Genomic DNA, 11652 nt, shown 5'->3' with positions numbered 1-11652 from the left:
AACATTTAAAAAATAAGTGGGATTCCCTTAAAGAGCAATGTAAATTATGGAGGGACTTGAAGGGAAAAGAGACTGGTCTTGGGTGGGATTCCACGCTCCATAATATTGTTGCAATAGAGGAGTGGTGGAGCGCCAAAATTGAGGTTTGTAATATGACTATACACTTTTCTTAGATTTTGTTTCATATGTTGTGTACTTCTACATATTAATTATGAATGGATTTTTTTTTTGGCAGAAAACCCCTGCTGAGTATGCCAAGTTTAAGAAGAAGGGAATTTCACCCGAATTCGAAGCCAAGATGGATAGGATGTTTGGTGGTACTTCAGCCACTGGTGCGCATGCATATGCCCTATCATCTTCGTTGCCTCTCCCAAGTAGTTCCAAAGGAGGTGACAACACCATTCTTCTAGAGGGTAGTGGTGATTCGGATGACAGCCCTCAAGCCTCAGCCACGCCAACCAAAAGAAGAAAAAGTGAGAAGGGTAAAAGAGTAGCTACAAGATTATCTACAGGATCAGTACCTAGTAAAAAGGAAAAGGTTGGAGGTGCGGCTCATTTAGCTAACCAAATTGACAAAATGGTTGAGGCAATTTATAGTAGAAGCACTATGGCGGATGATGACCCAAAAGACATTGTGGGGTGGCTGGAATTTGAGTTTAAGAACAAATAAGTCTATGGTGTGTTTGAGCGCCAAAATTGTTTGGTTATGTTTTAAGAGTTCCATATTTAAGACTTTGTTTGTATGTTGGATATTATCTTGTTTTAAATTGTAGCCAATAATGTTGGATGTTATCTTGATTTAAGTTATAGACAACAACGTTGGATATTATCATGCTGTGTTTTCTTACAATAATGTTTGGTTTTTCTTTTATTATTGTCTCTTTTAAATTTAAATGAAGTTTTTTGGATTTACAATATTCTAGTTTAAATTTGCAGGCTTTTAATCAAATATGACTGATTCAGAAGATGATGGAATTGAGGAGGAGGTGTTCATACAGACTCTAGGCGTTACCGCGTGCCTTATTCATAGTTATTATATGAGATATGTTCATAAAAATCCTTCTATGACATCTTCCCAAACAGGTAACAAATGGTTGATGGAAATAATACATGGGAATGATAATAGGTTTTATAGTGCCCTTAGAATGGAGAAGCCAGTTTTTTACAATTTATTGCATGATTTGGAGGTGAACTTTGGAGTGTTGGGTTCAAATCAAATAAGTCATCTTGAAGTAGTAGCATTGGTAGTATATGTGTTTGGACAAGGATGTGGACTTAGGACGGCAGTAGAACGGTTTCAACATTCTCTTGAAACTATTTGGCGGTATTATAATATAGCAATTGATGTTTTGAATGAGTTGGCCAAATTAATAATCAAGCCGGTTGATCCTCAATTTAATGGTGTTGCTCCGGAAATATTAAGGGATAAAAGATATATGCCGCATTTTAAGGTATCTTTCATTTGTTTTTTTTTTTTCCTTTTAAGATATGACTATCTGTATTTATAGACAAATAACATAAATATTTGAAGGATTGCATTGGTGCTATTGATGGAGTGCATGTTCCGGCTTTTGTACCTCCCGAATATCAAGTACCATACATTGGTAGGAAAGGAGCACCCACACAAAATATTATGGCGGCATGTGATTTTCATATGCAATTCATTTTTGTATGTGCGGGTTGGGAAGGATCGGCTCATGATACAAGAGTGTTCCTATCGGTTCTTCGAAATCCTGAAATGAACTTTCCTATGCCTCCACCGGGTAAGATTCGAATTGTACTTTGTCACAACTTTTATTGTTTTCCTTAAGTTTTATTAAATCTAATTGATTTATTATTATAAATAGGAAAATATTATGTCGTAGATTCGGGTTATCCACAAATGAGTGGGTTTTTGACACCTGACAAAGGTCATAAACAACATTTTCAACAATATAGAGGACGAGGGCAAGAACCAAGGAATGAAAAAGAGGTATTTAACCAAGTACACTCTTCTCTTAGAGGCGTTATAGAACGCACGTTTGGAGTTTGGAAAAAGAAATGGAAAGTCTTAAAGGACATGCAAGGTTATGCAATTGAAAGGCAAGTAAAGATTGTTATTGCGACCATGGCACTTCATAATTATATAAGAAGACATGCAAGTCGTGATAAAGACTTTACTCAGTTTGGAGAAGGTTCGCGTAACATGTCAAATAGTATGATGGATATGGATAATGATGCTCAAGAAGAATATCATGGCCATGGTGCACAAGAGATGGATGCAATAAGAAATGGTATTGCTCAAAGTTTGATGAGGGTGCGAAATGATCGTAATGTTTGAAGTTGTTTAAAATTTTCTTATTTCGATCATTGAAAACAAATTATCGTCAAAGTTTCTTATCTATTTGAAAGATAATTATTATTTATCTTATGAGATGTTAAGATATGTCTATTATTAATCATGTAGACGCCATAATCGTTTGTTATTTTATTAGAATGACTTACATGCTTGAAGGGTATATGTTATCAATTTATAAGATAATTTTTAGATTGTCTAATATTAATGTTCGTAAAAAATGTCGAATGAAAAAGATATCACAGACAAGTAAAACACAAAAAAATTATAATAAGTTATATTACCAAATTGTTAAATGAAAAAATAATTCCATGTCTAAATTGGTAATTATACAAATTAAAAGCACATTCTGATTAGGTTTATCAAACACTTATATCACTCACAGCACTTATTAAAAGCCAGATTAACCAAACACATGTCTGCTTTGCTTTTCAGCTGCTTCTTCACAGAAAAAAGCAAAAGCCAGCTTCTCCACAAAGCACAGCCATACCAGACACGCCCTTAGTACTCTCTTTCTTTTAAGAATGCTCTAATTTTTTACTCAAATAAAGCTAATTTTACATCAGCATAATTTATTCTATACCAAAAACACCCCTCAGTTGTTTATCCCAAACTTGTCTCTCTCTCATACCCGTCAGAAAACTTTTTAGATTTATAGACCGCCTCGTCTCTCTCTCACACATCATCAGAATCGTCGACGGCGACATTCCCTCCCTCACGGCCGACCCCAACATTGTTGGACAATGGATCAACTCCAACGTCATCCCCATAGATCAGAAACCGGCTGCGAAGGCGCTGGTTTGATGGGTGGTTCATATCTAGAGGTAGAGGTTCTAGGTGCGGTGGTTAGAGATTGGGCTTGCGGTGGCTGGTGTTGCTCTCGTTGGACCGATAGCGAGGGTCACTCCAATGGTCGGAAAATGGATGTCCATCCCCTACTCCAACGGCGTCACACTTGCGATTTTGCTCTATGATCTTTCACAAGTATGGATTTTTTGCCTAATTAGGTTGTGGCTTTCAATTTGTACTTGATTGGTGATAAAATTTGGGGATTAGAATTGATTGAGTTTTGTGTTGATTTGATTAGGCTTGGCATGAGGCCTCTAAAGAAGATATCGGGGATGTGTGAAACTATTGAGGAAGAAGCATAGCTTTTCTCAAATCTATAGTAGCTTTTTGTTACTAGTGCAGTAGCTTTCTGTTACGGGTGTAATAGCTTTTTGTTATAGTTGTAGTAGATTTTCGTTGTGTAGTGGTTGTACTGACACAATAGCTTTTTGTTGCTGATGTAGTAGACTTTTCTTACTGATGTAGTATCTTTGTTTGTTGTTAATAGTTTTTTTTGGTATCTTTGTTTGTTGTTAATAGTTTTTTTTTGTATCTTTGTTTATAGTAGATTTTTATTACTGATGTAGTATCTTTATTTGTTGTTGGTAGTATCTTTGTCTATAGTAGATTTTTATTGATGATGTATAGTATCTTTGTTTGTTGTTAGTGATATCGTTATTTGTTGTTGGTAGTATCTTTGTTTCACAATTTTAGTAACTTTTGATTATGGTGATAGTATCATAGCTTTTTACGATAGTATCTTTGTTTGCCGTTGGTAGAAAGTTTTTCTTTGCACGATAGTAACATTCATTCGCTTAGATAACTTGGTAGTAGCTTTGTTTCTCATTGGTAGTAGCTTTGGTATGCAGTAATTGTAACACCCTCACCCGGTAGATACAAAATCCAAATTGGAATCATGTACTAGGCTGCCCTAGATGTGCCTTTAACAAAAACCCTCAAATCCGAACAAACTGATTAAGACGAAGAACTATAATTACCCTAAGGTTGAAATTATCAGATTGGGAGGGAGAGGAAGAGTTGATGTCCCCCCCCTCCCCCCTCTATTTTCCGTTCCCACCTTTCTTTATTTCCTTTCGCATCAAAAGAGATATCCCCCCAGAGAGTCGGCGAGGAAGAGAGATACCAGGATGTCGGTGTGGAAAAACCACTATTTTTTTAAATAAATTATTTATTTATTTTATTTTCAACTTAGATATATAAAATAAAGATAGTGTCGGTTTATTTACAATTTTAAGGGCATTACAATAATAGTAGCTTTTGTTTAGTTCGGTAGTAGCTTATGGGATCTCATCGAATGTTGTCAGAAATCTCATTGTAGTAGCTTTTATTCATGGTGATAGTAGCTTTTGTAGTGCATGATAATATCTATTATTGCTAGTGACCATGACTTTTGTTGCTGATGACATTATCTTTTGTTTTGCTTCGTTGTAGTTTTGTTCTGCTTTGTAGTAACTTTTGGTCCTAGTGATAGTAGGTTTAGTTATTGTCAACAGTAGCCTATTATTAATCTTTGTAGTAATTGTTTTTGTCCCATAGTAGCTTTTTAACTTTTAGCAGTAGCTTTTGTGACCTCGCCGAAGGTAGCCGGAAATTTTATCATGGTAGCTTTTGATGCTGGTCATAATAGCTTTTGATGCTAGTGATAGTAGCTTTTGTAGACATGTATAATAGTATCTTTTGTGTTGCTCGGTAATAGCTTTGTTTGTCATTGATAGTAGATTTTGTTTTGTTTCATAGTCTCTTTGGTAAACATGCATAGTAACTTGTGTGTGGCTCGGTAGTATCTTTTGTGTTACTTGGTAATAATTTTTCGGACTTCATCGGAGGTTACCGGAAATCTCATCGTAGTACCTTTTTACTGCCGGTGGTAGTAGCTTTTGGTGCCTATGATAGTATTTTTTATGTCATCATCAATGTTTTTGCCGGAGTCATATGGAAGTTGCCGGACATCTTGCCGGAGGCGCCCGGTGTTCGCCAGAACTTTGCCGGAGCCGGCCGGAAGTCATCGGAGACTTTGCTGGAAGTCCCCGGGACCTTGTCAGAGTCAGTCGGAACCTTATTGAAGCTGGTAGAAAGTCGTCGGAGATCTCTCCACAGATCTAGCTAGGGAGGAGATAATATTTAGGTATTTTCAAGAACGCTAGTGTCAGTCTATAATTCATTCATAGTGGAAGCCCTTTTATGAAAAAATGACATTAAGTGGAAAATAATGTTTGAGTATCCTTAATTAAAAATATGAGTCATGAATTGGCCTTATATTCTCTAATCCTTTCATTCTTTTTATTACCGGACATGATCAATAGTGTTATCACTCTCCTTTTCTCTCATTCATTTTATGGTTTCAAATTGCTCCATGTGCCATTCTCAATTTCGAATTTGATTGAGGAAATTTGATGATTTTTGCTGTAAAAAAAATAAAAAATAAAAACCATCAAACCTGCTTCATGCATCTTTTGAAGAACAATAGGCGGCTGCATCATTTGAATCACGTTTATTATGAAAAAATTAATCACGTTTAGCTTCCTTGTATGGTCATTGCAAAGGTACTTTTGCCTGTTTTTGCCACGGCTAGGTCATCAAAATTTTCTGAGTAATGGTATGAGTATCATTATTAGGATTGAGTTAGCCTAGCTTTTCAAATTGGTTGGCACTATCTTTTGCTAGAGATCAAGTGACTCTACAAGTGCTATAGCATGTATCACATCTTCTTCATTTACCCCATGATGACCATTACATATTCCTTAGTCAACATGCCCATGTCCTATTCGATCAATGCATTTTCATTGCTCACTCCCACATACTTAAAAGGGGATATTTAGTTGCATCTTCTTCGTATCCGTCGATATTGATATGTACGATTCTTTATTGTTTTGTTGGGGTTGTTGCAAAAGACAATCATTTGAAGTGCATGTTGGACTCAACTGCTTTCTTTTCTTTTGTATTTTCTTTCCGATATGTTATATTTTCTCAAAAGGAAATTTTTTACAAATGGTGCATGAAAATAGGCTGACTGTGAATTACTATACACCAAGTAACAAACTGTAAACATTAGCACATCAAAATTTGATCCCGATTCATTATACATACACACGGTTAGTTACGCCGTTTAATGATCATTTGACAAATGGCAATCAAGTACTTTCAGTTTCATCTCTCTTTTCAGACACTATTTCACAGACCACGCCCATATCTCATCCACTGCCGCTAGCACAGTACCGTCTCCGCCTTCTAATTTCACACCTACCAAATTGAACTTATTCTAATCCACCAAAACCCATTTAAATCCCAAGACCACACACACAAACCCTTCTACTCCTTAACTACCTCCAATTCCCCTATTTTTCAATCCTCTATTTTATCACCATGATATTTTTCAACGGAGGTCAACCTCGACAACCTCAAAGCCATCAGAGAATCAGAGTCCTTGACGATGAGTAGTGCAGCTCCCGGGGTCCCGGATTCTCAGGGTAATTGAACTGAAGCGGCAAGCCGTCGATGACGTAAGAAATCTTCGTGGGGTTAATTACTCAGCGTTTCGCGTATTGCAAACTGCAAAGTAGGTTAAGGCTCTCAGAGTACTTCGATGTTTGCTCTGAATTAAAGGCCTTGAAGAAAAGACATGCCTATGCATTTGTATTTGAATGTTGTTTTGTTGTCGGAGCGTTGGTATTGTTCCACCGCACAAATTGGCCCTTCTTGAGCTGCGGGAGTGGACTGAGGGTCTGAGGGCCAGGTTCGAGTTCACTAGTATAACCATGAAAATGCCCAAAAATCAGAGCTTGAAGCTTTGGAACCAAAAAATAATGCTTGTAACAATTCTAGCTGGGGATTCTTGCAGGGAATTCTCAAGTAGAGAAGTGTTGGCACTTCATTTGTGCAAGCAGGTAAAGGACAGAGAGCGTTGGGTACTCTAAGTAGACTAAAATACCCCTGATATTATTTTGGGTGACGTTCAAACTAACGGTATTATTGGCGCCTTGACGTTTATTGAGTCGGGGTTTCAAATTTGTGTACTTAAGTTTACGTTTTATTAGTTGTTTATAGAAATTCATAATAAACCTAATTTTATGTACTATTTGTAAAATTTTCCCTTTCTACAACTGTGGATTTGACCTAGTCCCCAAATTTTTTATTCATTTCAATAAATTTTAGAGTAAGGGCGAGTTAGTCCTTACAATCTCACTTGCCAAAAAAACATCTTGAAAACATACAAAAATTGTTGTCAGAAGACATTCACTAATTTGAATGATCATCAAACATGCTAATACTAAGAAGTAAGAAGGTACCTAGAATATCACGTGATACTGTCATGTGGTATACATAGTCAATCATATGAGTAACCAATCAAAAATAAAATTATTTAAATATAAGTAATCAATAAAAAACAAACACAATAAAAATGAATCAATAGCATTAAGGGGTACGTCATGTGGACTATATACAAATATATATAATAATTTCTCTACTAAGAGAAAGATCGATCATATCAACACGATGATAATTTACCAAATGAACAATTATTTCAAAAATTCATAATTAATTAAATTAATATCAAATAAATGTACATCCAAATTAAGGAAATTAATAAAGTCTAACCCCCCAGAAGGAACAATTATATGTTTTTTTTACAGGGAACAAATTATATGTTAGGGCTTATATGTTACTCCCTTCCAATTAATATTACTATCAAATTGATTCGATATATAACTTAACTTATACCCTTGATGTTGTATATGCATGGGTAGAGCCATTTTGACTCTTTTAAATCTTTTGTAGCTAGCTAGGTAGACAGCGCGCAACACGTATAAGCACATATAAGCAGGCATGCATGCACGACCTACTATTTTGCATAGCCCCAAAAATCCATCTCTCCACGCAAAGAGAGCTGCTGTTGCTGTTGCTGCTGGTTAATCTGGTTGACGGTAGAGGATCCATTCCTGTCCTGATCATACCTCGCTGCAGCTGCAGCTTCAACTTTGGACGTTGAATCTTCATTTCCAAGATGAGAAGTTACAAGCCGGTCCAGCATAGCCCATTCACTCATGCCTTGATCATCTGATGATCTTCCTCCTGTATTAACCATCTGTTGCTGATTTGGTTCACAAGTGGTGTCGTTAACTTCCAAGCCTGGTTCGCAAGCTTGGTAACGGAGGCTCTCGCTGCCAGTGCTCTCGCAGTCTCTGGGGTTGGTCATAAGCTGCTTGACCATGCCATGGCCAGGTGACGAGTCGGAAGGGAGGGCCGAATAGTCATTGTATGCAGATATGGCTTTGTGGGAGTTCGTTGGTATATTAAGGGCTTGAGAGTGGAAAAGAGAGTACTGAGGAGGCGGCTGCAAATTGAGGTGGGCATAGTGGAGGGTGTGTGGCAACTGATCCTGATCTTGATCATGATCGTGAGGTCTGTTTAGTTCAAAGGCTTGTTGGCGTAGTAGGTACTGGTTGGTGTCTGATCTACTGCTATGTGCATGCATAAAGGTTCGGGCTTGCAATTGGTTGGTGTTCATAGTCAGCTGTTGATGCTGGTGATGATCTGATGAGTTCATGCTAGAGCTTCCTCCTTCAGTAGTCCCAGTTACCTTGAATAAATTCTTCTTCTTAAATACCCGACATATCACCCATCCATCTTCCTGCACATGCATAAATATCAACATTACGTATCAAATCTCTGAATATGGTGTCAAACTACGACTTTGAATCACTATCAGCTAGATAATTTCTCACCCGTTCAAAACGTACCCTAAATCTAAATGACATTCTTAATTACCCTAAGACAAACAACGTTGTTTCAGAGATAATTAAGGAGAATAACAGCAGAAATATAGACACAAATATCCGGCAGACTGGCTGACTTACACTAGAAAGATTTCCTTGAGGATCATCGCCATCTTCAAGGCGGTACTCATGCATAATCCAATCAGTTTTTTGGCCATGGGGGGCTCTTCCTCTGTAGAAAACCAGGGTTTTCCTCATTCCAATCTTCTTGTATGTGTTCCTGATGCACTTGTCTCTCCCTGTTGCCTTCCAAAATCCAGCATTTGTTGCCCTATTCGTCCTTGATCCTGTTGGGTACTTCCTGTCTTTGTGGCTAAAGAAATACCACTCGTTTTGCGGAGTCGACCCAATTCTACATCTCTCTGCAGCATCAAAAGACTTTATTCGTTCAATCGATCATCTATCAATGTCAGAAATGTGTGCGTGTGCAGGAGCTAGCTTGTTTAGAATTTATTCTTACATCTTCTTAACCATTCATTCGTTACTTCTCATGTTACTGAATTTGGATGTGGGCATATTGCATACGAAAGAGCTTGATTTGAATATTTAATTAACATTATAGATAGCAGATAACTGGTCAAAACAAATCTTAAGGAACTTGTAATACGTACGTTGTAATTTCAAAAAACATATATATGAATAAAAATATTAAATCTGCACTTTCATTTCATCATTGTAAACTGCTCCTTCTTCTTTCTTCCTCTTTATATTCTCTTTCCGGAAGCTTCATTCTTCTTTTATAGTCAATCACCAAAAAACTAAGCCCTGTAATTAACTACTCGCCCACATATAACTGGACTCCTTTCTACCCCCATACATGCATTATTAAGGAAAGAAATAAATCAATTAATCCAACGAAACCAATTGACTGACAGTAAGAAATTAGTCTTCTTGACTTCAAATTAGCCAACAGCATCATTCCAGGAAAAAGACAGCATGACCGATTAACTACTAAAGTGATTAAACTCAAACAATATTATTGAAGAATGAATTAAGAAGTAAGTTATTACAAGTAGCAAGTACCTTGTAACTCCCAAGGTTCCATCTTGTTCAAGTCGACCTCTCTGATGACCTCCATATCAAACTTCTGAAAGGAGACCTTCTTCTTCAAATAGTAGTGAAGCAGCTCTTCGTCGGTAGGGTGGAATCGGAACCCTGGGGGAACACCACCGCTGGATGTTGCCATTAGTAACCTGGCAACCTCAGTTTTCAAATATCTTTAAGTATATCGGCTAACTACAAGTTAGCCGCTCGTTGCAGTTTGTACGTAGCTAGCACTCCTCAAAGTTTGTAGAGCCCTTTGTTTTGAGGAGCAAATCAAAGTTTTACGTGGGAATGGTGTAATGGGGCTTAAATACTGTGATGGTTGTCAACGGATATATGCAATGCTTTAATGGTTTTTGTGAAAAAGTTGACGGCCGGTGACTACGCCGACGGGGATGGTTAAAGCTATCGTAAAAAGCAAGTCTAATATATGTGGAATAAGACTCCCAGCGATCCATGGATATTCTACTGTAATTTACTTTTTCTGGATCTTCTTCACATGCTTTTTAGTAGCGTGGCCACACTCTAGCTCTCCAATGAATCAACTAAATCAAATATAAGACCGCCCTAGAGATCGATCTAAGTCATCTAACTCCTCCACTCGTGGAGATATATTTGAGCATATACGAATATAGAAGAATTAGAATCATCTACATGGTTATTAGAATGCAACTGCGCGCATGGATCAATAATCAAGATATCAAGTGCAAGCTTAACGTTAAGATGGCTGGTATCAATCAAAAATATGATCAACATGCATGCGTGATGCATGCATCTTAATTTTGATCTTGCTGATGATCTTGATCGAAATTGCACGCGCTTGATATAGTGACTTTGGCTCCTTCTTTCTCATTTCATTTCCAAATGGTATGAGACAAGTATTTTAAGCAAAAAACGATCCCGATGAAAATAAGCCTTAATATAATTATGTGATACTTGATTGTTTCCAAAGCAAGTCTCGGAAAAACAGCTACTAAACCTTCTTGGGATTTTCACAATTGATTGGACGGTCGAAATTTTGTAAGCATTATTAGCATTCATACTAGCTAGCTTAAATAACTTAGGGTTTGGTCTTAGTACTCGATCTTAATTCTTAATATCAAACGGTTATGCAGTCGCCATAGCTTCGGGCTCGATAGCACATGCATGTTTATATGCAGCAACTTATTGAAATGCTTCAGATTGAGTCATTTGATTGAATTACACTCTTCCTTTCTGTTTAATTGTGGTTTTCATCATCCTTTTTATACGGGTCTACCCTTGCATATGATTATAATTATACGGCTGAATAATATTAAAGGATTTATCACAGGCTCTATATCAAGTGATGATTTTCTTTGACGTACAGTATCATCAACTATCGATATCATTCAAGTCAAGTCATGAGACCAACCCCAAGTGTAGCCTAAGGCTTCGCTAGCTATGCCACATGCATATATGGATACATATGCATGGTTTGATAATCTCCATATATAGTTTAATTTTCACTTTCAGGGTGGATATTTCATGGAAAGTCCGTTTATGATCCTGAGGTTCATGAATCAATTTATCAATCATGCATGTTCTTATTCTTGGTTCTATATCGCTACATGTACGAAAGAAAATGAAAGATAACATAACAGACCTTAATTAGAGCAAACATACCGACGA

General features: G+C 37.0%; 2 protein-coding genes across 2 annotated transcripts; one reads left to right on the top strand and one right to left on the bottom strand.

Moving 5' to 3' along the window:
* The first annotated feature begins 950 nt into the window (after positions 1-950).
* On the top strand, positions 951-2320 carry LOC126782157 (uncharacterized). The gene is made up of 3 exons (XM_050507340.1): positions 951-1451; positions 1532-1763; positions 1848-2320. The coding sequence occupies exons 1-3, from the start codon at positions 951-953 to the stop codon at positions 2318-2320; spliced, it is 1206 nt and encodes a 401-aa protein (XP_050363297.1).
* Positions 2321-8024: 5704 nt separating this feature from the next.
* On the bottom strand, positions 8025-10144 carry LOC126784525 (protein BEARSKIN2). The gene is made up of 3 exons (XM_050509988.1): positions 9982-10144; positions 9040-9320; positions 8025-8813 (listed from the first exon to the last, which is right to left on the bottom strand). Exons 1-3 carry the CDS (start codon positions 10142-10144, stop codon positions 8025-8027), a joined length of 1233 nt encoding a protein of 410 aa, XP_050365945.1.
* Positions 10145-11652: the final 1508 nt, after the last annotated feature.

Source organism: Argentina anserina, chromosome 2 (assembly GCF_933775445.1).
Source record: "Argentina anserina chromosome 2, drPotAnse1.1, whole genome shotgun sequence".
In the NCBI taxonomy this organism is placed as follows: Eukaryota; Viridiplantae; Streptophyta; class Magnoliopsida; order Rosales; family Rosaceae; genus Argentina; species Argentina anserina.
Note: the sequence above shows the minus strand (reverse complement) of the source record. Positions and strands in the feature narration are given on the sequence as shown.